The sequence below is a fragment of the Erithacus rubecula genome, assembly GCF_903797595.1.
Source record: "Erithacus rubecula genome assembly, chromosome: 11".
Taxonomy (NCBI): domain Eukaryota; kingdom Metazoa; phylum Chordata; class Aves; order Passeriformes; family Muscicapidae; genus Erithacus; species Erithacus rubecula.
In genome coordinates, this window is record NC_136663.1 from 70,171 (window position 1) to 90,087 (window position 19,917).

The window sequence follows — 19,917 nt, forward strand, 5'->3', positions numbered from 1 at the left end:
TGCCTAGCGCGTAAGCGCCGGGCGCCGCCCCGAGAAGCTGCGGGTGCTGTCTCCGCTGCTGCAGCGGAATTTCGGGACCATGGTGCAGCTTTACAATCTGCACCCCTTCGGATCGCAGCGAGTGGTGCCTTGCAAGCAAGAACCGGCGCATTTCTGCTGCGGCCAAGACGTGCTGTTCGTGGCCAGCGCGGCGGCCAGCTGCAGGGTGGAGGTGTTCGCTGTGCGCGAGCAGGGCCGCTGCGAGGCCCTGGGCTCTTTCGCTACGCTGGGTCCGGTGCTGCGCATGGCGCACAGCTCGGCAGGTCAGTCCTGGCGATCGCTGCGTCCGTGAGTGCTCTGCTGGGGAGGCCAGGCCGCGTCACGCTCGGGTGCGCGGAGCGGGCCCGGGGCTCCGCCGGCCGCGGATGGAGGCCCGGCCGTGCCGGGCGGCCGCGGGAGGCGCACGGCGAACAAAGCCGCTTGGGCTCCCCCTCGGCACAAGCGGACAAGGACCTGGCCCTCCCACCCGCCTGCCGCTCGGGCTCCTTCCGAGCCGGAGCTGGGGCGCGCCTGCTGGAGCGGGCGGGCCGAGCGGGGCAGCGCGGGCCGGTCGCAGCTCTGGCAGCGCTCGGGCCTGCCGGGGGAGGGTGGGAGCCGCAGCTCTCTTCGTCGTCTGCCTCCACCTCGGTTGCGGTCTGTGCTCCCGACCCTGCTTTTGGTTTTGGTTGTTTTTAATTTTTGTTGTTGTTTTGTTTTGTTTTTTTGTTTTCAGAACACGGAGTGGGTGGTGGTTCCAGCCCATTCCCCAGCTCTTCATGAGTCTATTGGTCTATTGCCTTCCATGGTCTGTAGAGAACAAAACATTTCCTTCATTAATGGATATGAGAAGGCAGAGGGTGGGAGGAACCTTGTGTGCAATCACAACTTGTAGGGAGGATTCACATAGGAGTTACTCTAAAGCTACATCTGTAAGTCCTTGTTGCTTTTAGTGATATGAAATGTGTGCTACCCAGCAAAGAAACTTGCGCTTTTAGAGAAAAATTGGTGAATACTGGTTTTGGATTTTTTTTTTTGTAAGAGTTGAGACTTGAAGATGTTCTTTGTAGCACGCTACAGCAGGTAAAGAGCTCAGAAACTGTCATCTATTTTTAAATGATGTATCAGTATGACTGCTTTCTTTCAAGGAGACTATCTGGTGACAATTGAAGAAAAAAGCAGAACAACTTTCCTAAGAGCGTACATGAACTGGAGATGCATGTCTGCAGGGAGTTCTCGCGTGTGTGTTCGTATGGTTGGTCACAAGATGGAAGAGTCATACAGTGAAACCTTAAAAGATCAGATGTCAGTTGTTGAAATGCCACTTTCAGATCCTCCACTGTGCATTTCATGTTGTTCTGTGAATGGAGATCTTCTTGTAGGCTGCAAGAATAAACTAGTCATGTTCTGTTTGAAACACCGGGTCATAAATCAGAATTTGACTGTGTTAGACTTTGAACGCTCTTTAATTTTGCATATTGATAACCTCATTCCTGCTGAAGTTGCATTTTGTGCCAGGCATATAGCCATAACAACAGAGCTGGATGTTCTAATCCTGAAACTGGAACTGGTCCAGCAAAGTACAGACGGGACACAGCAACGTGCTCAGAGAGTCAGTGCACCAGAAAAGTCTGTGGATGGAGGTAGGTGCTGAAGTAATTTAAATTTTTATTTTTTTTATCTCCAAGAATCCGCTAATTTATTCCCCTTGTTCTGAAGATAGTCTCGAACAAGATCTTTGACCTTCAGAAAATATTTCCAGATTGTCCTGTCAATGACTATCAGCTGAATGTTCTAGAGCATGAAAAGTTGTACCAACCTGCAGCTGGAGGTAACATTTCAAACAAATATGCCATCATGCTGCACACTTTGAGGATAGTACAGCCTCTGCAGACACAGAATTAGGTCCCTGTTTAGGGGGATGAAGTTAAAGGGGTAGTAGTAGTTCAATGTGCTGTGTTCAGAAAAATTATTCTATCAGTGTCACTGCCTAAGTAACTGGCTTAGACACTTAAGTATGTTTCTGTTGTGATGCATGTGTACTTTTGTAACTGTTAGGCTCAGAACCTGCCATAATCAAGCAAATTCCCCTTTTTCGGTCCTTTATCTTATTTGAAGATTTGCCTTAGAATTCTAGAAATCCCAGAAATAGATGTAATCAGGATGTTTCATTCCTGTGTATTACAGGATATCAATCCATATGTAATCAGTTATCAATTCCCACTTTTCCAAATGTTTATGTACCAGATGAACACCAACAAACCTTAGGAAGGTTCTTTCTTTACAATTTATGAAATGTAAAAGGCTGGTCCTTTAGAAATGGAAACTGTATCTTGAAAAAATTTGAAGGTAAATAAGACTTCACATAGGGACAGTATAAATGCAGTGTTCTTCACTGAATGATTATGGGTTTTTTCTCAGATAAAGGCATCCTGCTCCTAGTGGTTTTTATTACTGAAAACTACATAGAAAAAATGCAGTTACTTTCTCAGTGTTATTAGGATTTGCTTTCCAGGACTTAAAAGATAACACAATTTCCTATGATAGCTGCCTTTGCCTTCTCAAAATCTCTTCAGCCAAAAGTCAACATTTTTTGATGACCAGCCATTTGCGACATTGATTGCCTTTGACTCACTTTCTAATGAACAGTTTACCTGTTTGGTTTTTGGTTTTTTTTTTTCCAGAAATCTGGACTCTTAAGTATTCAGACTATGGAGGCTTAAGTAGGAATTGTTCCCACCTTCTAGTATGGCTGTTTTCAAAAAATCTTGTAGTTTGAGGAAGCCAATGCTAGCAGGGTAGCTGTAATTGGAGAATTTAAGTGATACTGTCATACCATTTTCTTGCTGCTGCAGGGAATGGGTTGAACAATTAAGATAACCTTTTCATTGCTTAGATGTGAAAGATGAAAGTCCTTCAACACATCCTTTAGAGCTTGAATTAGATGAGTTCATCATATGTCAGAAGCCAGTGGAACTGCTTGGGGAAGAAAGTAAGCTATGTGAGATACCCGTCACACTGGAATCCACAGAGTTGCCTACAGAAGACACAAAGCATTTCCAAGTACAGTATCTGCTTTTCAGGTATTATAGATGTATTTTCCCTTTTATGGCTTAATTTACTACAAAAAACCAAACTGAGTTGTATGTTTTGCCTTTTTGAAAGGAAACTCCTGGTATTTTGACTTCTGGGGTTTTTATAAGGTTTGGTGTTCTTCTGAACTGAGGAAATTATGGGATACCAAAGAAACCCTATTTTTTAGTACATTGGAATATTTCAGTTGGAAGGGATCTGCAGCAATCATCTAGTGCAGCTGCCTAACCACTTCAGGGGTGAGCCACTGTTAAAGTGTATTATTAAGGGCACAAGCCAAACACTACTTTAACAGTGAGAGGTCTAGGCATCAACCACTTCTCTAGGAAGCCTGTTCAGTGTTTCATCATTTTTGGTAAGAAAATGCTTCCTCATGTCAAGTCTGAACCTCCCCTGGCACAGCTTTGAGCCTTTCCCCTGTGTCTTGTCCCAGGATCCCAGGGATGAAAGTTCAGCACCTGCCTCTCCAGGTCCCCTTCTCCAGAAGCTGATTTAATCTTCCTTTTCATCAAAATTTCTATTAAAAGCTGAGGAAGAATTGATGTCTGGGTCCAACAGTGAATTCCAAAGCAAAGCAGGGTAAAGGATGACACATATTAGGAAAAAAAATAGTATTAGAAATTGCATGATGTTCCATGTAGAAAAAGAAAGAGGGAAAAAAAAACCCTTAAATTGAGGTCAAAATCAATTGTGGGATTTCTTTAGTGATGACAAATTTTGACATGCATCTTGCAGACAAGCAAAGAGAGAGTATTTAGATTGCAGGAACTCAGAAGAGTTCTATCTAGCTGCACCATGTGCTTCTTGGCATTGCTGTGCTAATGGCATTGCTAGTAGGAGCCTGCATTCTTGTTGAGTGTTAAAACATGAGCTGTGTAGCCAGTGCTGTTTACTTATCCAAGGTATATCGTCATAATTTCTCACTGCAGTCCCACATTGTTTCGGACTTCTTTCCTAGACGTTTTGCACCTGACCAGTCGCCTTTTGGGTTTTGCGAAGAGGCAAAGTTGCACTCTGTTCAACTGCTTCCTGTATACCAGACAGGTATGGATATGTATGAATGCACAATGGACTGTGTCACAGGAGATTTGTGAAAGGAAAGAGCTTCTTTCTGTATCCTGTTTTGTACTCTGTGTGATTTCTGTTTGATTTGTTGTTAAATTGAGATATTTCTTCCCTTTTCATTGATTTAAACTGAGCTTCTGTTAACAAAATAGTCTTTTAATTTCTCCGAGTTCTACATAAACCTTGAACTAAAGTACCAATTCAACACACCAAAAGTGTGACTAAATCAGCTTTTACCAGTTCTTTATCGATAAATTTTGTGTTGCAAAACAGTCACCCTTTACATTGCAGTAATAAAATTCTCCTTAGTGTTACAAGATACTAGACTGCCACTCAGCCAGCCAAGGAAATTAGAGTAGTAAGCTTTAATAATCACTAGGATACTGGTTACCTTTCTTAAGGGCCTTAATTAAAACTGGAAGGGATGAATGCGGATTTTAGGGGTTCAGTAGTTCAAGCTCCACAAGACCTGAAGAATTTAATACTGTGTGTTATCAATCAGATTTCATAGAATCACAGAATGTCTTGAGTTGGAAGGGATGCACAAGGACCATTGAATCCAACTCCTGCCCCTGCAGAGGAGAACCCCAAGAATCCCACTAAATGCCTGAGAACATTTTCCAAATGCTCCTTGAGCTCTGACAGACTTGGGCCATGACCTCTGCCCTGGGGAGCATGTTCCAGTGCCTGACCACCCTCTGGGGGAAGAACCTTTTCCTAATACCCAACCTAAACCTCCCCAACACAGGTTTGTGTCATTCCCTCAGGAACTGCATGTAGAATGCTCTTAGATCTCTCCTCAGTCTCCTCTAGCTGAACAAACCAAGACCTCTCAGTCACTCCTCCGATGGCCTCCCCTCCAGACTCTTCACGTCTCTGTAGCCCTCCCTTCGTCTCTTTTCTAATAGGTTTATATCCTTTTATTGTGGTGCCCCAGACTGCCCCCAGGACTCAAGATAATGCTGCCCCAGTGCAGACCAGAGCAGGACAATCCCATCCCTGCCCCCTCAGCAATGCTGTGCCTGATGCATCCCAGGATATGCTTGGCCATTGACTTTTACTGACTGTTCACTCAGTTTGAGATGGTTTGCTGTCTGCTAAATAGCAGTGCCTCATTTAACTTGCTGCTGACTGAAAAGAATGAGCTACTTGCCATTTAACTCCGGCTGTCTTATGCTCTTGTGTGATTTACAGGATCTGTAGAATATGAACACAGCTGTTACCTCCTAAAGTGGCATCCTAATAAATTCTGCCATTTCCAGCCTTTCCTTCACTTAAGAAGTGACCTGTTTTTTGTGAGCTGCTGCTCTGGATGGCCATTCATTCCAGCTTAAAAGTAATTATCTAAGATGAGACTTGGACATCAGTCCGTGGATGTTTAGTTGTGTGAATTTAGGACTCTCTAATACTGTTACATCTGTAGAATTTCTTCACATCTTCACATGATTTCTACATCCATATTTTTGTGAAAATGCCTCCAAATGAGATAACGTTATTCACTTTTCTGACATGTGCACTGAGCTTCATATAAAACTTCTTTTTACTAGCTACTAAGAAAACTAGTCTGCAACTTGGGCAGGTATGACTGTATCTTTTAGTCATCAGGCTTGGAAAGGAATTGCCAGATTTTTATTTATGAAGTACATAAAATGCATTTCTCATTGTTGCATCTAGGAATTTCTGCAGCAGCCTATGAGGAAACAGAGGACAAGAGGAAACTTCTGAGTCTCTTCTGCTTTTTCTCTTTACCTCATGTCGGGTATCTCTATTCTATTGGGAAGTTAGTAGAACTAATTTCTACTTACCAATATTCAGAGAAGTCAGAGCAGGCAGTCCTCACTTCACAGTTCCTGCACGTCATTACAAGGTACTATGTTTATGGTTTTGCTGATAATATTACTATGCTTCTCTATGCTGCTGTCCTTGCAAAGTTTTTTTTTTTACCCTCTGATACATCCTTCATAGCCTCCTGGAAATCTCTGGGCAGGCTCACGTGCTAGTTCAGCATACCACTCCTGCTTGGGCTTTTAAGCCCATTTCTTCAAAGGTAAAAGCGCTGATTCACTTTAGTCTTAGCTACTTGATTTTTGCAAATCTTAATTTCTTTCCTTCATGGTTGTGTTTTCTTCTTTTCCTCTAGTCAGAACCTGCAGTGCTTCACAGTGCGATGCAGTGCAGCAGCAGCTCGTGGTGAGGATCCATATATGGACACAACGGTGAAGGTATTTCCTATATCATACCACGTATCATACAGTGAAGGGACACTTCTCATTGCCTCACTGCTAAAATGTGGGAGTGCTATGGCACTTAGTTGACTTATGAATTGAAATCCTGTTAGTTTCTGGTGGCCGAACCAATAAAATAACATCCAGACTAAATGGCATGTTGTATTTTGGTGGTCTACAGATATCCCAATGAAACAATTATTATTGCCAAGTAAAATTCTGGACCTTTAGTAGAATATTTTCAAAAACACGAAAAACTATAAAATTACTTATTTTTTAAACTAAATTCCATGCATTTCTCGATAAAACTGAACAAAGGGTGCAGAGTTTTCTTTTATTGTATGTTTCTCTCTCTTAGGTGTCCTTGAAAAACCAGTTTCTCTAAGAGGCACGTAGACAATCGAACAAGTCTGCTACCAGATAGTTAGGGTGTGTTTTTTTAGGAGGAGGGATTTTGATCCTTGGAGGTCTAAACTTTTCCCCTTATTTAAATTGCTTATCAGTAAAAATCTGTTGAATGTAACGACTGTGATACACATTAGTAGAAGTAGCAGGAAAGTTAGACGGATAGGTATTTTAAGATAGCATTTAAGGATTTCTTCTGAGCATGTAGGCAGCAGACATAAAGAAGTCATAGGACAGTAGAAGTTTTGTAAAATTTTCAAGAGCCAAACATGTATTCTCTGCTCTGGATAGCTGATACCAGCACATGACACAATCTCACCTGTCCATTCTTCAGTCTCAGTTTCCTGCGTTTTCACTGTGGGTTACATTGAAATCCATCACAGTTCCTCCAGTCAGTCAACAGGTTGCCTCCTGTGTCTGTAGGAGTTTTGGAGAGGTGTGAAGGCTGCAGTCCTAGGCAGATTTCTGTGCTGCAGCTTGCCATCCACAGTGTGCCCACCCATTCTGGCATGGATCCCTCCATGGGCTACAGTCCCTCGGGGACATCCCTGTGCTGGTGTGAGTCCTTCATGGGCCAGTTCCCTCGTTGCTGTCCCTGCCCCAGTGTGGAGTTTGAAGTGTTATGGTGGTTATTTTCATTATTTGCTATTAGTATTTTTCCTGCTGTTTTTTTAAACCAGTTTTAGAGCTGTCTCATTCTGGGTCTCTGTAGCCCAGGGCAGTCTAGATCACGTAGATCTCCAACTCTTACAAGAAATGTTGAGGTGTCCTCAAAAGGCAGGTTACACATATAATGCTGTGTTATCTTGTTTCACTGTGTATGTTAATTTCTAGGTGTAGTACTTCATGGTTTTAAAGATGTAAATTTAGAATTTTTCTGTGCAAATGAAGCTGCATTTTTCAATTTTTTGTCCACTATAGATGATAGCATATGTTTTACATGAAAAGTACATTTAGAGATAATCTGGGAAATAATACTGTCTTTGTAAGGTAACAATAGGTTGTCTGTAATTACTTTTTACAAGCAACTGAGGTAAAGACTTTTATAACCAGGCAGTCTTTTAAAACTTGGCCAAATTCAAACTATTCAAGATAAATTTTTCTGCATTAGGCATCTACCCCAAGTTCAATTATTTTGAGAAACACAGCTGAAACTGTGCAGTTGCTTTGAAGAGTGAAACAATTTTTTCCCACTCATTCTTAACTTATTCTTGTTAGGCATTTATGAGTATTTTTATTCCTGCTTAAATGAAGCACTCAGGAAAGACAGTGGATGTTTTTATTGTACAAAGGTTGCTTTTTTTCCTGACTTATTTAAATACTTAACATACATTACCAAGTGAAATTACAAAATAGTCACTTTCCTTTGTAGGCTTGTCCACCTGTCACACTGGATGTCTGTACATTAAGAATGCAGCTTTTTATAGGACCGAGAGCTATCTGTCATTTCAAAAACCATATAATTCTTTTGACTAAAGCAGACACTGAAGATATTACTGAAAGAAGAAAGCCTACAAGAAGGATGCTGTAAGGATTTGTGTCTTTTAAGGAGATGGTACATACCAGCTCTGCATACAATGCTGAACCTGTGGATATTGCAATTTAAGAGTGACTCCTCTGTTGAAAAACTCTTTTAGAAATAATTGCCTTCTTAGTGATTGAGAAGAGTAGTAAGGCTTTTTCTTTAAATTGAATTGTATTTACTGACAGAAGAAGTGAGCATAAAGTCACAAATGCTTGAAATCAACAAAATGTTAAAATAACATCACTAAGAATTTATCTTGAGAATTAAAAAAAATCTTAAGAAAAAAATGTATCGTAACCAAAAATATGTGGTGCCAAAGCTACAGGTTACAAAATGTGTTACAGCACAAAATTAACTGTCTTATCTTTGGCTGATGGTACTTTCTCAGAAAGTTGAGAACATCACTGTAGTTATCCATGACAAAAGTTGGATCAGACTTTGCCCCAAGTTGCTGTTGTAGCATGTGTGTAGCCAGAGGCATATGTGACTTTTTACAAGTTTCTATAGAAACTGCTATTCCCTTTCCATTTTGGGGGGCTTTTCATAAAGCAGCTAAGCAGCTATTCTAAACAGCTATTCAGAAACCACATTTATTAAAGTCAGTTTGAGTTAATTAACAAGAGTGGGAGACAGTTTCAGTTGATTGAGGAGTTATTTGAGCCAGCATTTCTTAAAGTCTAGAGCAGAAATTATTCAGAAGAAGATAAGGAGAAGCCAGTCAGGAAAAATGGCTATTCAAAATACTGTAGTTTTCTTGTATAAAGCCCATTTCTGCTAGTTGTGTTGTTTCAAATATCCTAATTGGGATCTGAAGAAGATAGACCTTTACCTTCTGTAAAGGACACAAGTTGAACAAATACTAAGCTACGTAGCATCATAATTTGAAAACAAAGATGTAAAAATCTTTACATCTGTACAGTTAAAATAAAATAAAAAACCAGAACAAAAAGTGTGTGTTTTCCTACAGTGTTTTTAACCCTCAGGGCTTTATAGACCGAGACAACGTTTTAGAATAAAAGCATTCTGATAGCTCTTTATGCCATGTCATGGCAAACACTTTGATAGAGCTGCAGGGGCAAACATGCACTAAGTCCTTACAGGAGATTAGACAGCTAATTTAAATCACTTAGCTGTGCAGTGTCTGGTTGGATAAGGCCCTGGGCAGTCTGGCCTGTTCAGTGGGTGCCATCCCATGCCTGTGACAGGGGGATTAGAACTAGATGATCTTTAAGGTCCAAGCCAAGCCATTTGAGGATTCTTTGATTCCTGATACTCCCTGGTGTTAAGCACAGGAGATGTAGTGGACGGTTCTGATGGTGACTCTTATGTATGGACATGCCTATCCTTGCTCTGTTATTAGCCATTATGACTTAGATTCACAGCTTAACTCTCCAGCACTTACTGGGGCTGCAAACATACCTATTTATGCATTTGAATTACGTATTTATGCATTTGAATTACAAAATGAGTGAGGTTTTTTTTTGGTTGCATAGTGTTTATTTCAACACTGACAATTCAACTCTTTTCTCTAGTTCCAGAAAGGCTGACAGCATCAAATCCAGGGCAAATTCGGAGTCAGAGCCTGGTTGGAATTTATATATTATAAACACTGTTTCAACAATTCAGCTTTACAGAGAAATGGTACTGCCCAACTCCCGCTTTTGTTGTTTGCTAACTAAAAATAAGAACTGTTAATTAATCTCTGATGCATGTAATTCCTGAATCTAGTATAATGTATTTCTTGTGAGGAGCCCATAATCCTGTTTCAAATGGCTGCTGTCCTCATTAGAATTATTCCTGTATATTCTTAATTTTTGTCAGCAGCCTAAGTATATCCTGTGTCTGTTCTAGGTAGATTATAGTAGAACATACGAAAATGTTAAAACTGAGAGCTGCATCCACCTTCTAAGTGAGGCTCACTTACTGGTCAGAGCAGCTATAATGGACCCTTATTTCCTTAAATCAGATGAGAAGGAAGATCTTCTGAGAGCATTCAGAGAAAGTTGTGCCTTCTTAGGAGACTGCTACAGCAGGTATGTTTTAGATGTCATAGCTGAGCTGTGTTTCCAGTTGTGTAACCTTAAAATGAAAATCCATAATGCTCTGTTATTTTATATTAGTAATGCTTTGCTATTTTATATTAGTACTGCATATATAATAAAAACTTTTCTGGTTTACAAAACCAGCTTAATCTAGTCCTCTCTTGAATGTCTGGTTGTCTTTATTGTCATTCAGTTATTCAGAATTATGTTGAATTCAACAGAATTATGTTGAATGTGAGCAATATATGCAGATAACTGATGTGCCTGCTACTTTGATTGATTTAGTTTTAGTTCTTACAAAGAGTGATGGCAAAAGCATTATCCTTAGTTGTTCTGTTATTTTTTTCCTTCCTCTTTATTTCCTTCAGGTTTGACACAAAGGATTACCACCTTGCTTTGCCATACTACAGAATGTCTGGTTTATCCATGACTGAAGTTTTAAAGAGACTAGTTTCAGAAGTTGATGAAATACAGACATACGAAAGAGGATTTATATTTTACTTAACTCATTCTCTTAATGAAGACTCAAATGAAGAATTAAGTAAGGTAGAAATAAATTGGTTTCTTTGTAATCTGCTATTTAGTTCTGGTTTTAAGAATCTTGTATCAAATATTAGCCACTTTCCCTTTGAAAATGTTGAGCTGCTTTTTTAGTTTTACACCTATTCTTTTTCACATTGTTTGTATTTTCCCATTTTTGTTGAATAGCAAGCAGCACCTGTGATGCTTTGGACAGTGTTCAAGCAACATCTTATAGGTTTCATGATGTGTGCTGCTATGATCTGGTTGCCACTTGCACAGAGACACTTCTGTTTTAGGAAAGCCCTGCCTCAAATTTATGTTGTCTCTCATTTCTGTAGCTAAACAAACTGTTTCTTTGATCATTGCTAAATTGTAGAGATTGTTAAAAACAATTCATTTTGGTAGTAGAGGTTCTTCTAGCATGCGAGAATATGGGTTGAATCACTACAAGGTAGAAATCCTTTACTTTTACCAGTAAGGAGGAGGGAGGCAGGAAAGACGCAGTGATTTGATAGCTAAGTTGAACTTGTCTGTTTTAAAAAAATACAAACAAACCAAGCACAAACAACAAAACAACAGAACTGCACTACTTTCATATGCCATAGAAGAATGTATATCTGAAAAGGTCTAATATGTCAAATGCCTTTTATTTCAACAGGAATCAGGAAATAAAGTTCTCCAGATATTCTATCACACAGACCCTGCGCAGCTGCCTCATATCCTTTGTAGTCCCAGCATGAGAAACGTATGTCCTTTGACAGCTGTGGAGTATCTTCAGAAAGTAGAAAAGATGATGCCATCAGTAGTCCTGACACTTACTAAGGCTTTCTTGGCTCTGAAAATGGGAGACCTGACAATGTATGAACATGAAATGGACTCCTATAAGGAGGTAAAGTATGCCAAGAGCATGAGCTATTCATGCTTTACAAAGTCCAAGTCAATAGTTTGACTTGCAGTTGCATTTTACAGTGAAAGAAACTTCCGATCACTCCTCTTCCCCTTGATATGCTGTGTAGGCTCCACTGAATGTCTACAGCAACAGTGGAAGGGAGGACTGACATACACTGGGACTGTGCAGTTTGCCCTGCAGGTAGGGTAGGCTTGTCTTGGCAAAGACATGCAAAATCAGAGAGTTTTAAAGCTCTTAATTCTTGATCAATTAGATGCTGTTTTACTGGGATGTAACCAACTCTGCCAGTGCTCTTCAGCCACATGGGAGGATTGTATAGTAGCATTTCTGCATCTCTTCATCTGAAATGTGTGATGTGCCCATCAAAACACCATCTGTATGCAAACAGCCATTATAAAATTGATCTTGAAGTGAATATTTTTCCATTGTGGTCACAAACTGAAGTTTCTGTATACAATTTCACGCCTTCTGTGGAATCAAAGCACATAACTCTTATTAAGACCAGATCAGAACTTACTTCAGAGCTATTCAAGTAAGAATTCCTCCTACCTGAGGGCAAAAATATTAGTGGAGCTCTCTCTGCCATAGATGTTCACGTGTGAGACCAGTCTGTAAATTACTTCTTGTTGAGTTTGTTCAAGACTGTGGAATATTCCAAGGTGATAGTTCGACACAGAGACTTCTTCTTATAGTGGGATATTGGGAGTCTAAACACTTTTAAAAGAAATGGACACCTGTTTCAAAATAAAATACCATGCTTTGGAGGAAGAAGTCCTGCAGAGTTTTTAAAGTAAGCTCTTTGTGGATTGCAAGGTGGGAACTGTAGGGAGCTGTTTCAAAAGTTATATTCAGCACCACCTGCTTTTGCAGCATGATCAAGTGAAAGTACTGTATTATGAGCAAACATACACTGCATGGATGTTATTTTGTGAAAAAGGTGGTTTAGGCTTCAGTGGTTTTGGTTGGATTTTCTTCCTTTTTAATCAGATCTATTAAATATCTTCTATTGCACTTCACCTTTAAAAAAGCATTTTATTTCAAAGTAGGAAAAAAGGCCACTTTCAGAAAGCTAATCTGAATTTTTTTCTTAGGTGTGCCTTATATTTCTTGTGGAATTAATTTAATTTATTTAGGCATTATTTTTTCCACTGTCTTTAAAATGGAAATAATATGTTGTTTTAGTCACCTTCAAAAGTACTCACATGACTCAAAATAGCTTCTTGTTGCACCAAGTGTAACACATTTTGATCATTGTTTCAGGGGTATTTTCAAAATAAAACCCACACTTTAGGAAAGTAGTCTACTAGCAAATTTGGCAAAGCAGCCTCTTGAAAAGTCAGCCTGTGATTTTTCAAACCACCATATATCAAATATCTTGGATTTCTTTATGCAATCCATTTTATTACTCCATCTTTCAATAGCATATTATTTTCAGTGTTTAGGCACAAGGCCTGTTTTTCAGGGCTCCAGAATGTGGTTTGAATCCCTGTCTCTGGAGGGCTACTCTATGACCTGCAGAATGGATTTATTTCTTCCCTGACTACTTCAATCTAAATTTTATTGCCTGAGAACATACTGAGTTTACTGAGTAGAATAATCTATATATTGAATTCTCCACCTGATTTATGTCTAATTATGTTTGTAGACAGCACTGGCTTGTGGCTTCATTGGGCAGCCACGACTCTTGCAGCAGCGCAGGGAAGGAATTGTTGCGCCAACGGAGTTTGCTGTTCACCTGAAGGAGATGCAGCCTGGTTTACTGGTGGCTGCCACTGTGGCTTTACATGAGAACAGTAAAATTGAACTAGAAGAAGCAGATGCCTTCTTCAAGGTTGGCCTGTGATCATATTTTTGCATCTATTTTTTCATAGTGAATTGTTCTGGGAAAGAAAAGCAGCCTCAGTTGCTCCTTCACTCACGTTTCAGCATTTCTTCAGACAGAGCAAGATGAGGGTTGGAGAAAATCTAGTCATGATAGATGGTTACAGAGTCAGAAACTGGACCTTCTGAATGAAATACTGGTTAAGTAAAGCAAAAAAAAAAAAAAAAAAATCCATGAAGTTCTTTGTTTTTACCCTATCATTTGGATGGAAAATACCCTGATCTCACAGTGCTTTCAGTGGCTTCCTAGTGATTGAGTTTCCTAAGGCTGCTGAAATGTAACAGAATCTAGATAAGTTAATTCCATAAGCCTCTTTTAAAGAATTCTTTAGAATGAAAACATACTTCTAGAGAATCAGGCTCAAATATGAAGGTATATAATGTTCTGATGATCTGTATAAATAGGTGCAAGAAAAGGGTGTCTGCAATTTATAGGAAGAAATACTAATAGTGTTTCTAGTGTCCCTGAAGGTTTTCTTTTTTTCAACTGGGAATAGACAAACCTTTTCTGCTTTTATCTACAATGGGTTAAAATGTGTGTGTGTTGCAGTCTTTACTGTATCTGTTACTGTGAAAGAACTGTGTCAAAAAGAGCAAGTCATGAAGTTCCAATTAAAGCAAGAGTTGTTTGTCAAAACCATTTGGAAACCAAGTAAAAATCGTTTTTGCTGGTACAGCAAATCTTAAAACATCTTCCTTGTGGGTCCTGCCCTGATACCCAGCTGAGCTACACAGCTGATCTTATAATGTATCATTAGAGACTTCTTTTGAAGACAAGTAGGTGTCTATTGGCATATGTAAAAATCCTCCTCATTGGCAGTCTGTAAATAATTCCTGACAGTTGTACTGACATTTCTGGCAGTGGAGGAAATCTTGAATAAGAAATCAAATCTGTTGGTCAGAATTGATTGCCTTAAAATAATTTAATGGACTTCTACTTTTCATAGCAGGTGTAATACATAGAATCACAGGACAAAAAAGGAATCAAAGTTCTGCTTCTAGTAAAAGTGAAAAACTGTTCCTCCTGTCTTTTCAAACTTTTGCTACAATAAGCACCATAGCCTACTTGCTGTCTTCTGCCATTTTTGTTCTTAGATGTTGTGTAATAGCAGTGAAAACACTGTTCCTCAGCTCCTGATGGATTTCTGGGAAGCTCTTCTTGTAGTGTCCTCTAAGGAAGGTATACTTCAGGAGCTCCTGATGAGAGTTACTTCTCAGTATGTTTGGAGAATATCAAGGAACCAACTTCCTGACACTAAGCCATTGAAAACAACAGAAGATCTAGTAAGTTGTAAACCACACAGAGGAGGTTTTAGACTGCGGTGTTCCTCCAGAATCTATCCAAGTACCATCCTTAATATTTTAATTCTAAACAATTTATCTCTTAAAAAAAGCAAGACTGAAATCAAATGGTGTGTGCAGTTACGAATTAGTATTTCTGTCTTTGGCCAGTCCTGCTCCTTGGGGACATTTGCAGATATACTTCCAAGAGGAATCTCAGCTCTGGATAGAAATAAGGGGTGAAACTAAACAATGAGAACTTGTCAGGTGGATTATTTACAATTTTACAAAGCTAACTAAAAGAGAAAATTGTGTGAATGTTGAATTCTAAATAATTATGAGCAGGAAAGCTGAAATACAGAACTAAATAGAAGTTTCCCATTTATTTGTTATTAAATTGCACAAACCAGAAAAGAATGGGTAGGTGCTATTCTAAATTATGCTAGTTGAGATTAAAATTTTCTTTATTCGCGGTGAGTTTCATACAGAACTTTTACTAATAGAAATGTTTCTTTTATTGCAACTTGATTCTGTCTTGTATAGATAAACTCCTGTAGTCATTTTGGGTTGATTGTCCCATGGGTATCTTCCATAATGTCTCTGGGATGTTCACGTGACAAAGATTACCATGAAGACATCTCAAGACTACAGGTATGAGTCAGGTATTGCATCTTACTGCTTTATATCTTAGATCATTCTGCAAATGTTCATGTTTGTATGAACAACATAAAAAAGTCAAAATAAAAGGTCGACTGAAATGATGGAAGGAAAACATACTGAAGAGTTCTGTTGATAACAGTATTTACATTTGCATCTACTTTAAACTTGCTGTCTCAGTTCTCAGCAATATTGATTAAAGGAAGTATTATTTCAGGATTATTCCAAGAAGTAAGGCCTTCTGTTCTAAGGTTATGGTTAGCATTTTTTGCAATGTTTGTCTTAAATCCAAATAATACTTTTTATCTTCAGTCTCTTTTATGTAGTCAGTCAATCAATATAGCTTCAGCTCTGCCTGTTTTGGAGCCCCTGACAGAGGCTGACCACGTTGGCCTCACCATCCGTGTTCTCTGCAATACCCGTCTGGGCAAGTATGAGGAAGCCCTTGACCAGCTTCTCAGAAGGTGTCCTGATGCACTTGTGTTCTATGCTCAGCATGAGCTGAAGGGTGGCAATCAGGTGGGCTACTTTCAGTGCAGTTATTCACTAGCATTTGGGGTTTTTTTCCTAACTGAAATACTGTATGTACATACGGCCTCTGGATGGATCACACAGCCTAGCTTTCAGGCAAAATTAATTGCTTAGCTTTTGTTCAACCTCTTCCTTGGCATTTTAATTCCTTAACACAGTCCCCAGTAATTGTAATGGAATATTTTTCCTTCAGTTTCTTTTGCCACTTACTCCATTCATTATAGGAAACTTAAAGCACAGTCTTTTCAGATGGCAAAGTGCCTCAGAAAAGAGAGTGATATGTTCTTTTCCTACTGTAAATGAAAAGCTACCTCGTTTCTCATTAACTAAATCATTCTAAATCATTTGTCAGTGTTTATAATGGGAAGTCTTAGTAATAAGCTAGCTGATAAGAGGACATGGTCCTTCAAATAAAATTGCACTTAAATATGTTCTTCCTGTGTTCTAGTGACATCTTCTGACCTAGCAATCAGAATGGTGCCAGTACACTAGTGGAAAGATTATGTCCTTATGTCCCATTTTCCCCATTGGGCCTTTATACAGTTCTAGTGTTGGAACTGATTTTATTCTAGTATTCCAGGAATACAGGAATTTATTTCCATTTCCCAGCACAGCAACTTAATTAATTGTGTGCAGCTCTGCTGACCAGAGTCAGCAAAGGCAATCTCCACCAGATGGATGTACTAGAACTCTATTCAGAACCAGATTTGAGCTTTTTATTCAGAACTGAAAATAGTTTCTGTGATTGTTTCCACATTAGAATAGAATGTGAGATTGCAGTACTGAATCTAAACACAAGTGAAAGAAAATAGCTACCAACTTCTAAAGGAGGAAAGAAATCCCTTTCCTTCTCTCCATTCTTATCTGCAAAATTGTACACAAAACCTAATTTACTTCTACAGTTGTTGGAATGAGACAGATCAGGTCTGGACACAGAGCAATGCTATTCACTACTCTCCATGGAGCTGTTTTGGGAGAAAAAAAATTCTCTGACTGTGTTGGTATTGCTAATTATGTGACTTTTTTGTCTTCTAAACTTCTTTCTATAGAGGTGTGAGGGACACTGTATAAAGATTTTTGAGCAGAAAAAAGCTGCACTGAAGATGAAAAAACACAACATATGCAAAATCACTGCATTTCATAGCATGCTATAAACTAATTATGGAGTTCATAATAACTGACCTGTGTATTTGTACACATCTGAGCTTGGTTCAGGGTACTTTTAGCAGGTCTTTCATACTCTTAATTGCAGTCCTTGTTGATTTACACTTTTGCTGTGGGGTTTTGTGGGTTAGGCTCTGTGGTGGAACAAGCTACTTCCTGAACTTTGCAAGAGAACTAGACTTACTGGAAATGACTGCCCTGTTCTTATTTCATCACTCAAAGGTAAATTAATTGGTTGTAACTCAACTCCAGAAGGCCTTGTACATCAGCTAACATTCTTAATAACTGTTTGGACTAAGGACTACTGATAATGATAATTTGAAAAAAAAGGGGATCTTTTTCTTCAGTTAAAGCTAGTGCAGTTTAGCAGCCTTTCTGGCCATTAACACAGAATTCTGCAACATAGGCAATGTAGCCTCATAAAACTCATGGCATTCATTTGGTATGGAAAACAGGTAAACTGTTGGAATCATACTCCTTTTGTATATAGGTTAGGAGTTAATTTAAGAATTAAATTAACACTGTTAATTAAAATTAACACCATTTAAAAACGTACTAAACAAAACTAGTTGGTTTTTTTTCTAGGCTAAATGACTATTTTGTCCTTAGGTAATAGGCTGTTATTGATAACAGAGCAGGGGAGGAATAAGTATGTATTGATGATTAGGTCATAGACTGAAAAAGTGTTAATACTAGAAGTAGAGATTTACACCCTAATAATTCTGTAGTCCTATTGCTATGTGTTTGTAAGAAGTTAATAGTACTGTGTATTGTGAGGGGGCCAGTGTGATTGTTTTGGCAAATTAGGAATATTAGATAAAGCATATATATTGTTAAAAGTATGCCATTGGAATGCCTGAGAAGAACAGCACTGTGGGGTTGCATTGTACAGCACAGGTTGCCACACTCTGTCATGAAGTTCTAGTTTCTGGTGCCAGCAGTTTTTACTTGGATTTATTTTCATGCACTAACTGTGCTGTAATTGCTTAAGAAAATAACATTACACAGCTTGGTCTGAGAAGCTTTTTGCAAAGCATCCAATTTTACAGGTAGTGTTCAGTTAGGGTACTAAGAACATTTCTAGGGCTTGTTTTGCATTTCATACAAAATGTGAAATACTAGATCAGACTTCATTGGTGTTAGTGCCATGTGTAGACCTGATGAGTCAAGACACAGGAATAGTTTTGATTGAAGTCATAATTTCAGTTTACTTTTTACATTTCCCATAGTGGTGTTTGCACCCAAATTGTTATGTCTCAAATTTCATTCCAGTTGCAATATTTAAATAATTTGTTTACTTTAATTAATAATTACATTGTTAATGCTTTGGTGTTTTTTCTTTGTTCTAAACTCAAAATACCTAAACAATGTTTTTTCCCCTGGTCTGAGCAGAAACTTTATCTATTGTTGCAATGGAACTGGAGCTAAGGGATTTCCTCAGTCTTCTACCAGAGGATGGAACTGCAGCCTTTTTTCTGCCACATCTCCTTCACTGCAGCCAGAGGAAGCTGCTGACCTAAGACAATGGCCTGTGGATCTGCTATCCACTCAACTACAAAGAATATGCTGTATTAAAAAAGTAAATGAAGCAGTAGAATTCCTTATAAGGTGCTGTGGGACTCCCTTCACATCCATCCTACATCAGCTACTGAAGGACAGCTGTTTCCTGAGGCAAAGCATCTGGAAGCTAATTCTGGTGCCAAAGCATCTGGGAAATACAGAGTCTGCAGTACAACTGAACATACAGTGTTCACTGAAAGCAAAATAGAAAGTCATTTTTAAACCTTTGTTAGTTGGATCACTGGCCTAGGGAGGTTCAGGCATGTGTCTAACTGTATGAGTAAAAGGTGAGTCCCTTACTCTTCCAAGAGGAATTGGGCCCAACTGACTTGATATTGCAACACAGACATTTCCTTGAATTCTGCCTTGCAAAATCAGGCCACTGCTCTGTCATCTTAGTTACATACCCAGGCAAGTATTACGCTGAAAATGTTTTAATTTAGCAATTCACAAGAAAGGCTATTAATCAAAGAGAAATAGAAGTGGAAGATAACAGACTACAGTTGTCTTGCTGGTCTTTGTTTTCTTTCTTCTCTTATGCTCAGTCAGTAGGCAGTATTTGAAGTATCATTAGGCCATAAATCCAGCCAAAAACACTTATTTCTTCTGTTGTTTTTGATAAGCATATCAGGTGCTTATGTGTGTCTGTGCTGATATTTGTCTGTCATGTGAGCAGAAAGCATCTTTCTGCTCCTTCAGAGCTGGAATTCAGTCGTAATAAGCTGTCACAATGTTTATAACTTTTTTATTAATGTAGTTTGGAGTTTTTGACAATTACCAAAAATACAATGGCTGTCATTATCTCATCACTATCTAAACCATGTAAAGGCCTAATTGGCTGACGGTGACTCTATAAAAATGTTTTCACTGGAGTTGCAATGTTATTCAAACCTGTAGAAGTCAGTCAGAAGATATCATCTGTATGTCAGCTAAAATACATTAAAAAAAAAAAAAATCAAAAGTAGTTTAACTTACATAGCATTCCTGCTTCAGGTAAGATGAATGTTCTAATTTACTGGTAGGTATTACGCTGGTTTCAGT

At 39.0% G+C, this 19,917-nt stretch overlaps 1 protein-coding gene across 2 annotated transcripts; it reads left to right on the plus strand.

Annotated features, from left to right (window-relative positions):
• On the plus strand, positions 1–19,837 carry HPS3 (HPS3 biogenesis of lysosomal organelles complex 2 subunit 1). Of its 2 annotated transcripts, none has more exons than XM_079314636.1 (17): positions 1–302; positions 1,164–1,658; positions 2,912–3,098; positions 4,067–4,152; positions 5,848–6,040; positions 6,314–6,395; positions 8,176–8,330; positions 9,861–9,969; positions 10,180–10,361; positions 10,739–10,916; positions 11,551–11,781; positions 13,448–13,633; positions 14,779–14,967; positions 15,508–15,615; positions 15,934–16,140; positions 17,448–17,538; positions 18,709–19,837. In XM_079314636.1, the coding sequence occupies exons 1-17, from the start codon at positions 80–82 to the stop codon at positions 18,834–18,836; spliced, it is 3,030 nt and encodes a 1,009-aa protein (XP_079170762.1). In that variant the 5' UTR covers positions 1–79; the 3' UTR covers positions 18,837–19,837. The 2 variants fall into 2 exon arrangements, with proteins under 2 accessions (XP_079170762.1, XP_079170763.1); XM_079314637.1 differs by lacking the exon at positions 1–302 and adding an exon at positions 620–947.
• Positions 19,838–19,917: the final 80 nt, after the last annotated feature.

Bases quoted from the DNA above. Each gene is read 5' to 3' on its own strand.
- HPS3 (XM_079314636.1), top strand. From the start codon at position 80: ATGGTGCAGCTTTACAATCTGCACCCCTTCGGATCGCAGCGAGTGGTG. The intron at 8,331-9,860 runs GTAAGGATTTGT...TCTTTTCTCTAG, and splicing joins AAGCCTACAAGAAGGATGCT to TTCCAGAAAGGCTGACAGCA. The intron at 10,917-11,550 runs GTAGAAATAAAT...TTATTTCAACAG, and splicing joins CAAATGAAGAATTAAGTAAG to GAATCAGGAAATAAAGTTCT.